The following is a 17,010-nucleotide window of genomic DNA, read 5'->3' on the forward strand; positions in this document are numbered from 1 at the left end:
CAACCAGTTTCTTTGTGTGGATTGACTTTAAAGTTTTGCAAACATAAAAGCATACGGGATGGCTGCCAAAATTGCCCCTAGTCATTGACTTGCCCATTGAGCTGTTAAGCATGTGGATTAAATTGCTTCTCTAATCTGCAGCAAATGAGGAGGAACAGGGAATAGAAGGGCCATAGATTAGGCTCCAACAGCAGGAAATCATCTGACTTGGCTGCCAGGAACCAGGGAGATCCTGGAGATTTGAACAGATGATGCCATCTTCCCACATGCCTTTCTAGTCTGGGAACCACCATCATTTCCTTAGTTAGAAGGACATGATTCTTAAGACAAAGGACAGATGGCCATCCCATTCCAAGCATAAACGCAAATATGCGTGTGCACTCATGCCAGCTATGTGTATGTCTTCACTTGCTGGCTTCCAGAAAGGAGCTCCTGCAGGCTGACCCATCTTCTCTCCAGCCACACAAAATTTATATTGCTTCTTCAGCCTGGGACAGCCTCTTCCCGCCCCACCCCGACCCCATGCTCAACAGGAAACCCCCTCGGACACATTTTCAGTTTACTGTCATTCCTCAGGGATCCTGCTGTCCATTCACCAGGCCCTGTATCACCATAGTCTCTGCATCTGGGGGAAAGAGCATGCTAAGAGGTAACAGTCACAGATTATGTGACCACTGCTGTTCCAAGCATCATGGATGATTCACAAGCTGGAGACTCAAGCTGGATCTGGAAGGACAGGCAGGAGCTGGTTCAGGAATAGGGGCTTAGAGTACAGCCCAGGCAGAGGCTTGGCAAGGTGCATAAGAGACACCCACTCACTGTATGTTATACGCAGGGGCACCCAACTCTATCTTTTTAGGGGTCTGGGGATACTGGGGATTGAACTCAGGGGAACTCAGCCACTGAGCCACATCCCCAGCCCTGTTTTGAATTTTTTTTAGAGACAGGGTCTCACTGACTTGTTTAGTGCCTTGCTATTGCTGAGGCTGGCTTTGAATTCACGATCCTCCTGCCTCAGCCTCTGGAGCACTGGAATTATAGGTATATGCTACCACACTGGCAGCACCCAACTTGCCCCTTATGCCAGGGTCTTGCATATGCTCAGGCAACCATGCACCATTATTAAAGGGACATCCAGAGACCATTCCTGATGGAAAAGGAACTCAAAGCATTCACGCCACCAGTCTCTCCCCAGCTGAAAGACCTCTATACCTCCCCTTTTCATACTTTAGCCAATCCAACACCTCACCTCTAGCAGCCCACCATTACCTGACCCATCATGCTAGCCCGCCCCCATCCCACTTCCCACTCAATCTACCCCATCTCTACAAAACTGCCTCCTCCCCAACTCCCTCACTGTACAATATCCCTCACTAGCCTTTGTCATGGACAGCACTTAGGATCCAGTGTGGCAGTCACCTGTCTGCATGGCTGCCTCCACCAAAGAAGTCACCTGAGGCCAGACACAGTGTCTCTGTGTTCCTGAGGCCCAAAATGTGGCCCAGCTGGAGGTACATGTCCAATGAATGGGTAACCAATGAGCCTCCTGCACCCATGGCCAACTTCCCCATGCCAATCCTGGTTGGATGCTTCCCTCCTCCATGCCTTTCAGGCTAGCCCTATACCTGAAGTACCCTTTCATTTTATCACCATATGAAACAATTATCCCGCACCTGAATAATTGAACAATAGTGCAAGTACTCCTTGGGTTTTTGTTTTTTGTTTTTTGGTTGGGGGTACTGGAAATGGAACTCAGAGGCATTCAACCACTGAGCCACATCCCCATCCCTATTTTGTATTTTATTTAGAAACAGCGCCTCACTAATTGCTTAGAGCCTCACTAAGTTGCTGCGGATGGCTTTGAACTCTCAATCTCTGTGCCCATTTTACAGCTGGATGCATACTCAGAGATATTCAACGACAAGTTCAAGGTCACACTGCTGATAAATGAAAGAGTAAGGATTCAAACCCAGGTTATTTGGCCATCCCCGAGGCATTGCAAAGGGTTTTATGGTCCTTATCCCAGCTTCATCTGAGGAATGAGCAGGAAGACATGCATATGATTATTCCAGATACTAAAAGTTAATGTTCAACCCTAGGAAGTGGCTCTCCCCTTATAGCAGGAGTTTCCTGCTCTGACCACTGAAACCAGATCAGGGAGCTCAGGGGCTAGGCATTTACAGTTGTCTGTGTTACAGGTCACTAAATGCTCCTGACTTCTCAAAAAGCTGATAGTTTTCCTCTTGGGAGGAGCTGATTGCACTCTTCAGGACTTTCAGATCTGCTGGTGCCCTGCCCATTGGGAAACGCCTCTCCCTGTCACTCTCTATAAATGCCGTAGTGGCCCTGAGGGAAGCCTTCTGCAGCACAGCTCCAGCTGAAGACTTGAGACTCCAGTCACCTCACCATGAGGCTTCTAATACTTTCCAGCCTGTTCTGTATCCTGCTTCTCTGTTTCTCCATCTTCTCTTCAGAAGGTAGGGCTGCCCCCCTGGGGTGCTAGTACCTGAGCTACTACCTGAATTCTAGTTTCTAGGAAGTTTCCAAACAGGAACTGTTGGAGTTCAGGCTTTGGCAGGCAGTCCTGCACAAGACCGGCTCTTGCTCCTGAACCCATGCAGTGCCTCTATCCATAGTTAGCACCAAACAGGTGGCTTTGGGGCTTCAGGACCTACAGTCTCTATCAATAGCTCCAACTCCCCCAAAAGAGACAGCCTAGGTGAAGCATCGAGCTTACATGCAAACCCAAGACCTCCCAGCTAGATTGCTGCACGTGAGTCCAACCTGTCTAGAAAATCTGGAGCCACTCTGTTGGATCTGTAGCATGCCTGGGACAGAGCAAATTAGTGCTGAATGAATAATTAATTAGCTGACTATCTGAATTTGAACATCCCAAACATCTTGCACAGGCAGATGGGATGAGGGTATGTATGAAATGGGGATAGATATTGGGCACATTTATACATGTTCAGAAGTGGGGAGCATGGTCTTTCCACCCTGGTGGATGTGAAAATTTAGCTCCCCTGCCTTTCTTCATTTAGATAGCTGAATATTTGGGGCTTTTTCTCTTACCTTTTTCTCTTACCTGAAACAAAACTACCAAGTTTTGTTTTTTTTTTTTCTTTTTGTCTCAATGCTTTTGGTTATTTCAACATTGATTAGAGCCAGGGATGTAGAAATATGTAAAGGGGAGAAAAACACTCATGATTTCATGATTCAAGAATAATCATGTTCTGGCCAGGAATGGTGGTGCACACATGTAATCCCTGCAGCTTGGGAGGCTGAGGCAGGAGGATTGAGAATTCAAAGCTAGCCCCAGCAACTTAGCAAAGTGCTAAGCAATTCAGTGAGACCCTGTCTCTAAATAAAATACAAAATAGGGCTGGGGTTGTGGCTTGTGGTCGAGTGCCCCTGAATTCAATTCCCTGTATCAAAAAAAAAAAAAAAAAAGTATAATCATTTCAATATTCTGTTTATTTCTTTTCAGTCTTATGTGCATCTTTTTTTTAAATTGCTAATATCTCTATATGGTCAATATTTGGTCTTTTTGTATTATAAAAACTTGTTTACTAAGACTTTAAACAATCTATATGTGATGTTACTTCACTGGGAAAAAGCTTAAAATTTTAAAACCTTTAAAATACAAAACTAAGAAATATATGAATGAGCAGACATGACAACTGTGGCTGAACCACAGTGGAGAAATAACAGAAAACATAGCTGATGGCATTTGTTATAAATGATGGCCTTCAAGCCTTCAACTTAAAATCATATTTCTGACATAAGCAGAAATATATTTTTGTATATCTTAGAGGTCACCAATGCTACTCTAATGGCAACTCAATAAGGATGAATATATTTCTCCATAAAGCTTCCTATTATTCCATTTAGGACTCTCTCTGGCAGATCCCAAAATTGACATTATTTTACTAATATTCTCATGTATAATTTGCCATCAAGTGAGTGGGATAGCACAAATTTATGTGCTCAGACATTTAGATGGTTCCAAATGTTGCACTGTAGTAAGTATATGTAAAAAACAAACAAACAAATATGTGTACATAAAATATTTCCTATGCTTAGGATTCTTAGGCTAGATTTCCAGGGGAGACTGTGTGGAAGGGCATGGACATTTCTGGGTCACAGAATGGTTCTTCGGACAGGAAAATGAGGAGGACGTATTCTGAGGGCATAGTCATCTTCCAACATTGACTTTATTATTTCTGAAAACTAAGATACAAAGTTCACCCTTTCCCTCACATAGCCTGGCTCATCCTGGGTTTCCTGAACCTGGGTCTCCCTGCACAGAACCACCCCAGGGTACCCCCAAGGGCACTAAAGGAGTGTCTGTGCTTTTTTGTATCCACCCTCAGGGAAAAGGCATCCTGCCAAGTCCTGGAAACTCTGCTGCCACAGAGTTCCTGCTCTCAACCTGACAACCCAGAAAGGTAAGTGCTCATACCTGCTCCATCTGGGGTTAGGGAATAGCTCCAGTGGGTCATAGAACAGGCCAGACACGTTGATCAGCCCCCACCTGAGCCTGGTGTGAGGCCCTGGTACAGAGGGGGCCACCAACAGGTATGATCTTTGCCTCCTAGAGCTTAGAGGGAACAAATTAACCATTTCAAACTGAACACATTCTATCAAGGAAAAGCAAGACGCAATTAAGAAATGGCATGGGGGTGTACCTGTCCCTTGGATGGGAGGTGTCAGAGGAAGTGAGATTTATGAGACCCCATGAAAGGCCAGGAACCCTGCCTCAGACCATGGAGGCTGATGGTCCAGAAAGAGGCAGCAGCGGCATTGAAGGCCTGGAGTGGGCTAGAAGAAGACATAGAACACAAAAAGGAGCTGGGGGGCCAAAGGTGCTTATGGAATCTATAAACCAAGACTGCAGCAATGTGGACCCGACGCACAGGCCAGCAGTGCAAGCCACCTGCGGGTGGATGGGGCATGCAGGTGCCAGGAGCTTCAGCCTGGAGGGGCACATTGCAGCCCCCAAAGATGCAGGCTGCCAATATCCAGGCTCCATTCCTAGGCACCCAGATGGAGGCACCCAAATGGGCTCCGTGCTCAGGGTGAGGCCTGGAAGAGCAGATCTACCCCCATTCTAGGGTCCATGCTTTGACTCAATACCCTCCCCATAGAGTCCAAGGAGGCCCCGGCCCTTCTTGCTTCTCTAAGGCTATTGCCCCCAAAGCCCATGACTAACACTAGAGCCTCATACCTGTCTTAGCAACCAAGAGTCCCACCCACCCAAAGGGAAGCTCAGATGTGGATAGGGGTGGGGGGTGGGGAGCGAGACAGGACAGCTCCAACCTCAGGCTACTTCTCTCCAGATGCTGACAACCTCTACTTTCCAGCTGGCATCACACCCAGCTGGGGCTGGGTAAAAATAATCAGTTCTCACACGCACACCTCGCACACTGCAAAACCGCAAAGAGAATGTGAGGCATCTGCCCAGGCAAGGTGAAGGGTGAGCACAGGCTCACTGTAACTCTGCTCCCCCAGGCCTGCTGGGGAGGAACACTTCTGTGAATTGCAAACCTAGGCCCCTCTCACCCCTCCCCAGCATGGGATGCTCAGAAGCTGTCAAGAATAGACCATTGAGGGGTGGTGTTGTGCCCACTCACACACACACTTACACACTACACGTACAGAGGCACGCAGACACATACACAAAAACATACACATACATACTACACACACATATATGCACACTACATACACATGTACATGTGCCACACATTACACACCCAGATACACACAAACTCATACACACACACACACACACACACATATATACAAGTACACACAGTTAATAGGAAACATGGCCAGGTTCACCCTTTGTGCACAGTACAAAAGTAGTCTCTTTGTTAGTCATATAACACTTTGGAAAAATAACTTAGGGCTGTGACTTCTAAGTTGAGACTGAATTTCTTCAGGTATATATATATATATATATATATATATATATATATATATATATATTATTATTATTTTTTTAATTTCCACTGTAGAAACATATAAACAACTTTTAAACATATTTAAACATATTTCCAGGTCCTTACCATGTGATCACATTTAAATCCTTGCTACCACCCTAGGGAGGTCTTGTCACCATTGTATAGATTGGAAAACTGTGAGGCCCAGTAGGAAACTGGGCAGAGCCAAAAGCCAGGTTCTATGCACCTCTTTACAGGTACAATTACCTGTCTCTTTCTGGAAGGGAAAGTCTCCTGTAGCATGGGTTGGACGACACGGCATGCCAAGCTGGACCACAGACTTCTTAGATGAAAAGTGCCATCCCTATTGGGATCTCAGCTCCCCACCCACTAGATCCATGTCCTTGAGCAGGTCCCCAGCCTTGCTAAGCCTCAGTCACCTGCCCTGTGAAAAGGTACGATAAGTGAATCTGCATGGGGCTGCGGTGAGGAGTCAGTGGGGCACTTGGCATCAAGCCTGACTCCCCCCCAACCCCCACTGTTACCTTGGAGTTAGGCTGGACCCTGCCTGCTTCCACTGGGGCAGGAGAGCGACGATTCCCATGCCAAACACCAAAGCTCACACATTCTTGCCCAGGCTTGAGGGTTCCACCCATTATCTTCCGGGACCAACACTGGGATTGAGAGAAAAGGAGGGAGAAAAATGAATCAGGGTGTTGTGTAACTGAGAGCAGGATTTTGGGGTGTGTCAGGTTCCTGGAATCTGGCCTCATGGAATCCAGCACATGGACATATGAAAGCGCCTGTGCCTCCATCGGCACTCAAGAAATTAATACAGGGCTGCCAGCACCAGCTGTGACCCACACCTGGATGGCAGCTGCTCCTCACTCTAAAGCCTTCTCTGGGCACTGCTTTATATCTAAGTGCTACGTGAAACTCACAGGGGTGACAAGATATGGAAGGCCCAGGACTCTGGGTTAAGGCAAAAACCATCTCCAAAAATTAATGTGAAAAAAATGGTGGATTTGATGAATTGACTCCATTTACCAATTTCCCTATAAAAAGTCTTTCTTAAAGATTTACAAAGTTAGAGCAATCTATATAGCAGCATTGTCATAATATTTTTTTAAAACGAAACATTCAATATACTAACTCTGTTGGCTTGCAGGGGCATCAGGCATGGGCCCTGAGATGCAAAGCTGTTCTGGTTTAAACTAGGGTCGACTGATGGCTGCTTAGGACCTGGGGGGCCCTGTGGCAAGACTTGAGAGATTGCCCAGATACTGGGAGTTCCATGCCCCTCTCTGCTTCAAAGTTCAGCAAAATGATTCAACCCACAGTGGAAGACTCATGGTGGATGGGGTGTAGAGAGATTCCTCTCCTACCATGCAGTTGTCTCTGTCTTTAGGAAAGACCTCAGGCAGGAGGGACAAAGATTGCCCACTGAGAAACACAAGTGGTGGCTTCAGGGTTTCAGCAACAGTACCAGAATAGACATGAGGACCTAGAAGTAGAGACCCTGGAGGAGGTGGACAGAGCCCTCAGCCCCGGGGACCCACCAGAGGGACTGCAAATCTGTGGTCTTGCTTCCTGTAATGATGTCCATTAACTGTAACTGCCTTAAAAACACCCCCAACTTGAGTGACCCAAAGCAGTAAGTTGTTGTTATTTTTCATGCGGCTGCAGGTCAGCTAAGCATTCCTTCTAGTCTCGGCTGGTCTTGTTCATTCTCCTAAGGTTTAGAGAGGCAGCTTTGTGGATCTTGGCTGGACTCCTTCATGTGTTTGTGGGGTGAATAGCTGTTAGTTCAGGAGAGTCTTGTTGTAACAACTGGATTTGCTTCCACATGGTCTTTCTTCATTCAAACTAGCCCAGAATGTTCACAAGAAGGCTGCAGGGATCCACCATTTGGGAATGGGAACATGGAGGCTTCCTCAAGTGGAGGCTCAGAAATCACCCGCCTTCATGTCCACCCCGTGCTATTGGCCAAAACAAGTCACAAGACCAGCCCAGATCTTAGGAACAGGGAAATAGATCCTATACCTTGATGGGAGAAGTTGCAAGAGAAGGGCGGAGAATGACCACCTATTCCCAATCAATCAACTGTGATGTTTATTGTAGGACCCAACAACGACACTTGGGATCTACAGGTGGGGACAGAGCACAGAGTGGGGGGCAGTGGTCAGGACATCATGGGCCATCAGAAATGCTGGTGGAAATACTCATGACATGGTGTCAATGGAAAAGAATAAGTTATATATTTTCATGATTATCACCACAGAAAGGTGAAAGTAATTTCAAGTAGGAAGTAAAAAAATGGAAATAAAATCACACCAACGTTAGCACTTATTTATGATTAATACATGAGGTTGTGGATGAATTATGAGAATTATTTTTTATGTAGCAAATGCTTATATAGCAATTACTAGTTGTCATATTTACATCTGCTAACACATCTAATCCTCACAATAATCCTAAAAGTCAGATGCTTTTACTATCCTTATTTTCACCGATGAGGGATCAAAACCCAGATAAGTTATGTAACTTACTAAAGGTTACACAGCTAGTAAGTAAATGGTACAGCTGGGCTTTGAGTCCTAATAATTTAGTTCCAGATTCTGTTATTAACTTTCATACTACAGTGCATGTAGTAGTAATCTGGAATCAAGAGAGAAAGAAGAATCTCATTACCATAACTTAAGAACATTTCTCATTCATGTTTTCTTTGTTATTATTATGCAAAAAGATTTGCCTGGTTTTGTTTTTATTGTACTTCACTTTAAAAATCTTTAATATTAACCATAATAAGCATTTTTCTTTATGTTGCTACACATTTTTTATAACCTCGGGGTTTCTATCATCATGAGGTATCATCACTAATTATCCATAAAGATCACAGGATACACTATTAGCAGCATTTTTTTCTGCTATTAAAAATAATATGAAGAATAGTTTAATGCAAGCAGTATTTCCTTTCTTGTGGATTGTCCTCCTGTAAATGGGACTGGTTTGCCAAATGATGCAAATGCAGCTCTGGAACACATGTGGCCTGGCATTTGCTGCCTGGGAGGAGACAGTCTGGGGGGTCCAAGGGCTGCACGTCCATGTGGCAAGCCCTCAGGCCACAGCCTTCACAAACAGGCCTCCTGGACCCAAGTCAACTCAAGTGTGCTCTGCCTGGGATAAGTCACCTTCTCTCCACCTTCTGCCAGTAAATCAGAGTTCCCCAGACTCCCCCAACATGACCGGAACCATCTGGGCTAGTCATGTTTGCCATGAAGGGCCCTTTCTGGGCCTCCCACAAGGAGGGGAAGGTCTGATTCTTTGATTTTTTAAAAAAAAGTTTTGTGCTTGAGAATGAGTCTTAATTATATTTCTCTCTCTCTTTCTCTCTCCCGCCCTACCTTTGCTCCCCACTCTCTGCCTTCCTGTCCTCATGCCTCTACCCATTGCTCCTCCCCAGGAAACCGCATGAGGCTCTGCAGAGTGTGCAAGCTCAAGCCAATGTCACAGTCTTGGGTGGTGCCTGGGGCTCTCCCGCAGGTGTAGTGCTCCCAGAGCCGGGCTCCATACACCTGAGATCCTTGTTCTCAGCACCAGAAACACCAGAGGCCTTGGTTTGCCCCCCTTAGCAAGTGAGCTGTGATAGCCCTGGGGAAGGTTCCGGAACTCCAGGTCCTGGTCCCAATCCTGCCACAGTCTGCAGAGCTATTGTGAGCCAGGCCCAGCCCCCACGACTTCAACCCCAGGAGGTCCCTTTAGTGCAGATAGTTGAGGATTTCACCATGACCTGTGGCACCTAGGGTTCCAGTAGCTTCCAAGTCTACTAGAATTCAGCATAGTAAGACCGAAAGGTGGTCAATGAGGACTGCAGAGTCTCAGTCATCCTCAGATAAACCCCAATCCTGGCATTCAGCCACCAGCATCCAGTGACCCCTGAAGGAACCACTCCCTAACTTTCAGACATGAGTCTACTGGAAAGAAGACCCAAACTGATAACAAATAAACAAACAGCTAAAATCCATGATGCATCTTTTTTTGAGAAAGTTGGTGATAGGGCCTGAGCCACAGCATTCCACTAAAATAAAACCATCCTAAAGAACATGCAGACCACCTCTTTATCCCAGCACAACTTAGGTTGTGGGCAATAGGGACAGTAACCAGGTTCAACACCCCAAGATGCAAAGCCCAGCCCTGCCCAGGATTTTTCATGCAACTTGAGCATTACAGTCTCTTTTTTTGTGTAAAATGGAGATCACAGGACCTTCTCAGAGGGCAAACCCACAGGAGTAATGTCGCTGCCTTCCCTGCTACAGTGATCACAAGGCTCAGAGCCGTGGCTCACAGGGGACAGATGGCTCAGGTTTAAGAGGCTTATTTCTCAGTAAAGCTCCCTCTAATCAGATTCTCCCAGCAAGGTGAGAAGCCCCATCCCCACATCACCCACAGGCATGGAGGACATGACCAGCTCACCTGATGTGAGGGGGTGACGGGCACAGGTCCCAGGTGCAGAATGTGGGGATAGCGGTCCCTGGGCACATTACAAGTCTTTATCTTGTCAAGGCAGGATTTTCCCATCCCTTTCATAGATGCTCCTGGGTTCACTCACTCACACCTTCAGCACCCCACTTCTGGGGTTGGCAGTGACTCGGTGCTGGGTTCTCAAGCTCAGAGATAAACAGGGTCCTTTAACATCGGATAGGCAATCACCACTCCACAAAACTGGGAGCACCAGTGGAAAATTGCAGGCTGGGTGCAAGAGGGGAGTGAAAACATGGGAAGCTGACACATGAATTGAGTTAGTGGGACAGAGAATCCAGCTAGAAGAAGGAGCATGCATGTATGAGGTTCGTGTGGGGGGATGAGGAAGATGTGACGTGTGTTTATTGGGAGGGTACATGTGCATGTGATTCGGTGCACACGCTATGTGTGGTGTGTTGTGTGGTGTATGTGTAGTGTGTGGTGTAGGTGTGTGGTCTACACGGTTGTTGTGTAATGTATGTGGTGGGTATATAATGCATGGTGTGGTGTTTGTGTGTGTGGAGTGAAGAGTGTGTGTGTGTGTGTGTGTGTGTGTGTATGTGTACTTGTGGCCTATGGGTTGGGTTGGGTAGGAGCACACCAAGGGCTGGGCAGAAAGACTTGAGTGTTGGAGCAGAATTCAGCAACTGGACAACAATAGGGGGCCGAAGGGGAAGCGGGGGATCTGGCCTGGGGCACATAGAATGACAGGCCATCAGGTACTGGGGTTTTCTCTCAAGAACAACAAAGAACTAGAAAAGTGTGAGAGCAGGAGAGAACACAGGTAAAGGAGACTTAATGAATTGGAGAGGATAAGGCATGGGGGAAAGGCAGGGATGTCTCTGAACATGGTGGGGTGGCCTTGGTGATGCATTAGCTGGGTGGCTGTGGGGACAAGTCAGACCCTCACCAGGCACTCCCTCCTTGGTAAGGCAGCTGCCTCACCTACCAGTAGTGGGAGCTGGTGGTCCCTGAATCCTTTTCCTTCCTTCTTCTCTTCTCTCCATGCCCACCCCTCCCTCCAGAAAAGAGGTAAAGAAAACACACACACACACACACACACACACACACACACACACGACTTAACGCATGTGCTTGAGTCAACTAGGAGAAATGACTCAAGATCATGTGCCCCATCACAAAAGTGAGCCTCTCCCAGAAACAGGCAGAGTGAGGAAACACCAGTCCTGGAGTGTCAGCCTCTTTGGTAATTTTGTGTGGGGGTACTTGTTAATGCACACAAGTAAAAAGAAGACACAGCCTGGCCCTTGGGGGAAAGGACACTTTCTCTTGAGGACAAGAACTGCCATGCCATGGCTCAGGGAAGCTCACAGAGAAAGGGCACAAGGAAGAGGCCAGCTCCCAGGGACAGCTGACTTTCAGAGCAGCCCACGCTTGGCAAGGTTGTGGGGAAAAGGGAACTCTCATACACTGTTGGAAGGACTGGAAAACTGGCAAATTGGTGCAAACCCCCTGGAAAGCAGTATAGAGATTCCTTAGAAAATTAGGAATGAAACCACCATTTGACCCAGTTTTCCCACTCCTCAGCATATATCCAAATGATTTACAATCTACATACTATAGTGACACAGTCACATCAATGTTTGTAGCTGCTCAGTTCCCCATAGCTAAGTTATGGGACCAACCTAGGTGCCCTTCCACAGATGAACAGATAAAGAAATGTTGGTTTATATACACAATAGAATATTACTCAGCCATAAAGAAGAATGACTTTATGACATTTTGCCAGTAAATTGATGAATCTGGACATCACTTCATGCTAAGTAAAATAAGCCAGTCCCAAAAAATCAAAGGTCAAATATTTTTGCTGATATGTGGAAACTAAACTACAATAAAGTAGGGAAGGTGAAGAAGGAAAGTTTAATATATTAGACAAAAAGGGGAATAAAAGAAAGGGAGGGGGATAGGAATAGGAAAGACAGTAGAATAAATTTAACATAATTTTCTTAGATACACGTGTGAAAATTCTTAAGTGAATCCCACCATTGTGCCCACCCACAAGAATGGGGTCCTAACTAGAATAAGAATCATTCCATGCTTGTATAATTCTATCAAAATGGATTCTGCTGTCATGTGTAACTAAGAAAAACCAATAAATAAATAAAAGCAGTAACTTGAAAGGGAGCTGAGGACCCTATACTTGCCCCACCTCTCCCTGTCCCCTCTGTCCTTTGCCCGAGCAGTAGAAAAACTTCGTTCTCAAAAGATATATTGAGTATCCAGGGAAATCTTGTGCATAAGACTATTCAAACACGGGGAGGAAACCTAAACATCTGTAAATGACTTTAAACCAATAAAGCTGGAGTTCTTATGTAGCCCCGATGGACTCCTCGAGGAATCTAGACATGTTCACACAGGATACAGTAGGGTAAAAGTACACAGTCTCCATGGCAACCGAGTGAGTCCATGCTCCTTGAAGTGGGAAAGGGGCACCTGGGGTAGTTGATTGGTTTCCAAGATAGATTTGAGGTTCCAGCGGTGCCTGTTTAAGCATCCACTGTGTGACATTGGGGGAGGTCAGGAGGCTTCCAGAACCTCAGGTTTCCCACCTGTAAAGTGAGGCTAAGACTGCTCATCACAACTCCCAGCTCATTCTGGGCAAATGATCAGGTAAGCCGCCTCCCAGAGCCCTGCAGAGACCACGCTTCAGCTGGCCAACATTCACACAGTGACTCCACTTACTGGGAACACCTAGGATATGGGTAGGTCCAGTGGTCAGTTTGGTCTCCCTGGCAGTAGTGAAAACTTGCCAGTTTATTAGCAGCCTGGAAGTATGAAGACAGCTTAGAAGCAGACAGCAGATACACCATCAACAGCTCCAACCCTGGAAATGGACTTTGGTGCACAACTGCCATGTAAATTCAATTAAGCTGCACAAACCCTCAGATTTGCAAAGTGTTAACCAGAAAGATAGGAGGCATCAAGCTGTGAGATGTCCACACTGGGGAGTTCCTTTCCACATCAAAACACAACCTTTTTTGCTTATTGCTTGTTGAGCTCAAAATTCAAATATTCCATGGATGTGAACAGTCATATGTGTGAGCCATAGTTTCTACCACTCCCTATTGTCTTTCACCCTGCCAGTTTCAAACATTTCCATTTCCTGCCTGGCTCAGAAGCATTACAACATATATCTCCTGGCTATTCTACTCTGTCAATTTATGGAAGGATGGGAGAGCATGTCAAAGGCATGCAGAGGGTCAGTGGTTAACTAGGACCAGGAACTAAAACTCCTGACATTCTTAGAAGACTCTTCGTTCATTTATTTCCTCATTCATTAAAGAAGTGAATGATCACTCCTTAAGGACTGCTATGGCTTTGATAAGTGTTGTTCAAAGATCCATGTGTTAAAAGTGTGGTCCCCAGCCTGTGGCACTATTGGGAGGTGGTAGAGCCTTTAAGAGGTGTGGCCTAGTCTTTAGGTTATTGGAGGCATGACCTCAGAGGGGGACCCCAGTCCATCCTTTCTTCCTCTCTCTTTTACTTCCTATGCAGGAGTGAGCCATTTTGTTCCACTACCAGCTTCTGTCACGATGTGCCTCCATAGACCCAGAGCAACAGGGCCAATGGATCATGGACTAAAATCTCTAAAACTGGGAGCCAAAACAAACCTTTACTGTTTATAAGTTGATTGCCTCAGATATTTGTTGCAGTAGTAGAAGGCTGACTCACACAAGAAGAACCCACTATGTTCCAGGCCCTTTGCCGAGAGTAAAGCAACCTATGATTTAAATACAACCTCTGTCTGAATGGGTCCCAGCCCCCTGGAGGAGAAAACCAAGCAGACGATTATAATTCATTGTTCCAAGTGGGTGACCAGTTCTGCTTGGGGATGGGGGCATACTGGGGGAAGAAAAACCCTCTGGAGAAACACATCTTCTTTGATGTGTTCCCTACCAGACTCAGCCATGCAGCAGACTTAGCTAGCTAAGAAGACATCTACAGGGTAGAATTAGGCAAAGTCTGCCTACCTGTGTGAATGTCATGTTCAAAGCACTACAACAATCCAGAAGTCAGTCCATGAGCAAAATGATAACCGGGGCATCACTGAGTACCAAGAAACAATGGCAGAGTACCTCCGTTAAGGGGATAGGCAGGGCCACAACAATGGGGAAGGGATCTCATCCTCATTCCAGAGGAAACTGAAACTGTCACCCTACACCTGGCCTAGGAACAAGAGGGACAGGCAGAGGCTGACAATCTGCCAGATGGTCTCCCAGACTACTGGGGCAGAGTCAGAGACACTGCAGCAAATGTTTACCTACCCTTGCCTCCTCCCCCATCTGTGTTGTTGAATAGCTACAGCAGGTGCTCACCATCTTCTCAGCACTAGGGGGAGCCTAGAGAGTACCTGGTCCAACTTCTACATGCAGATGTGCATGCAGATGCTGGACTGAGTGTTTACACATGGAGATAAGACAGGAAAAAGTTTGTGATAACACATGAACAAGTTTGTGATAAGACATGAACAAGTTTGCTTGTGAATGGCATTATGTATGTTTATACAAATAGGTGTGAAAATGGGACTAGAACTCACATGTATATGTTTGTGGACAGCTGTGAGAATCTGTGTGCACACGTCGGCAACAGACTATGAGTTAGCACACTTAGGAAGATCAGAAGCAAAAGTGTAAAAGTACATTTATGCCTGGGTTGATGTGTTGGCAAACAGCTAGAACATGTGTGCATGCCCAGGCTGGCAGCTGACTCTGTATTTTCTCACTTATCAATAACTGGACCAGTTGCCAGAGGAAGAGCTGTCAGAATCTGACCCAAAGATGACCTGATGGCACCACAGATAACATGTGGGAGGCCCAAGAGACAGGGAGCTCCTCAGTTACCCTGCAGGGGTGGTAGGCAGGTAGAGTTAAGGGTGACTTGGGTACCCGGGGCTGCTCAGTGTCTGCAGGGTGAAGACCAAGTCTTATAATTCATGGCAGATGAGCCCTTCCCGCTACAGCAAACTGAGTCCTCCACATAGCTTCCAGCCCCACCCCAACCCCCACACTCTCCCAACCCCCACCCCCCCACCCCCGTGTGCAATGTCAAGATCAAGATCTGTGACAAAAACTACCATGAAGCGTTGCTGCTTTTCCATGTTTTTAGGTGCTCTGAGGACAGTGCCAGATCTAGGGTGGCCACCCCATCTCAGGTTACCCCAGACTTTCCTGATTTTAGCATGGAAATTAGTGCATCCCTAGAAACCCTCAGTCACAGGCAAACTGGGACAGCTAGTCACTCTAGCAGATCTGAGCTTATACAATTGGGACGGAGGCAATCTCTTCAAGGAAAAGACTATAAAGTACAAGAATGGAAAGGATATGTGAGTGAGGGAGCTCAGAGTCTAAAGTTTCCTTAACTTCATGGCCATCTACATCAGCCATGGAAAGAGTTTCAACTTTGAAAGCAGTCCAACTAAATCCAACCTCTGCTCACTGGCTGTGTGGACCTATGCAAAGTGACTTACCCTTTCTGAGCTTTAAGTTTTTCTTCTGTAAAGTAGGGGCAATGATACCAGGAGGACTGTGTAGGTTAAATAAGGTAATAGGGGTGAGGATGAACACACACACACATTTGCACACACACTCATACACACACAGTTGGCATGTGACCTATCTTCTCTATTCCTCTCTGGTATAAGTCCGTTGACTAAGTGAACTGAGGACAGAGAATCAAAGGTCCCAAAGAACCCTATAGTGAAGAGATAGTGGACAGGGCACAAGGAGAGTGGGCTCTTCTTTGCATATGACAAGATAGCTCCTGGAAACTTTGGTTCTGCCTCCAGCCAGCCCCTGTCTTCTCATCTCCATAGAAGACTTGAGGAACACTGACCTTGGCTTTGTTCCAGCATTTTGTGATTGAAAGATGCAGAAAGGTCTATGCAATTTCTAAAGCAGCTTTTCAAAATGCCAAGCCTGAGAGGACCCAACAAGATGAACGAATTGGGTGGGCCTGAAAATTTGAATGTCCTAGAACCATTATTTCATCTTCTCCCTCCTTCTCTCTGAGTCCTGACCCTGGCTAATAGTTAATCAAGGTGGCCTGGCATAGGAGATGGGGGATGCTGTGCTCCCTGAAAGGCCCTTGGAGGTAGGCGGATCTTCTCTACCTGAAATCACAGCCTCTGAAGGGCATCCTGGAATGTAACCTGGCTTCAAGTGGCTGCCCTGTGCCCTCCTTTCTAACTCAGGAATGACACAGCCATGAGAAGGGAGATAGGCTAAGTTTCCAAGCACACTCCTGTGTCAGAGCAGGACAATTGAGAGAGCTCAGGGAACTTTACTAGTAACTGGGGAAGTTCCTGCCCTTACCTCCTTCAGGTAAGGTATCAATCAGCCAGGTATCAATCAGTCAGGGTCCCAAAGCAGTGCCTTGCTTTGCCTAAATATCCTGCAGGTCTGGGGAGCTCCCCCCTACCTGGGCAGTCCATACTTGAGTTGGCCAACTATATGCAAGTCTACCTCAAGATGGGGTTTGAAATTGCCTGCAAACTATTTGCCTTTCCTGGGCCAGCTTGAAGAGT

The 17,010-nt window shown here is 46.4% G+C and overlaps 1 protein-coding gene across 1 annotated transcript; it reads left to right on the top strand.

Annotated features, from left to right (window-relative positions):
• The first annotated feature begins 2,407 nt into the window (after nucleotides 1-2,407).
• Gpr15lg (G protein-coupled receptor 15 ligand) lies at nucleotides 2,408-9,494 on the top strand. The gene is made up of 3 exons (XM_076834253.1): nucleotides 2,408-2,477; nucleotides 4,374-4,448; nucleotides 9,409-9,494. The coding sequence occupies exons 1-3, from the start codon at nucleotides 2,408-2,410 to the stop codon at nucleotides 9,492-9,494; spliced, it is 231 nt and encodes a 76-aa protein (XP_076690368.1).
• The last annotated feature ends 7,516 nt before the right edge of the window (nucleotides 9,495-17,010 follow it).

The sequence above is a fragment of the Callospermophilus lateralis genome, chromosome 15 (assembly GCF_048772815.1).
Source record: "Callospermophilus lateralis isolate mCalLat2 chromosome 15, mCalLat2.hap1, whole genome shotgun sequence".
Lineage (NCBI taxonomy): Eukaryota > Metazoa > Chordata > Mammalia > Rodentia > Sciuridae > Callospermophilus > Callospermophilus lateralis.

Excerpts from the sequence above, each read along its gene's own strand:
- Gpr15lg (XM_076834253.1), top strand. The coding sequence starts at position 2,408 with ATGAGGCTTCTAATACTTTCCAGCCTGTTCTGTATCCTGCTTCTCTGT. Across the intron at positions 2,478-4,373 it reads CTCCATCTTCTCTTCAGAAG|GGAAAAGGCATCCTGCCAAG; the intron begins GTAGGGCTGCCC and ends ATCCACCCTCAG. Across the intron at positions 4,449-9,408 it reads CAACCTGACAACCCAGAAAG|GAAACCGCATGAGGCTCTGC; the intron begins GTAAGTGCTCAT and ends GCTCCTCCCCAG.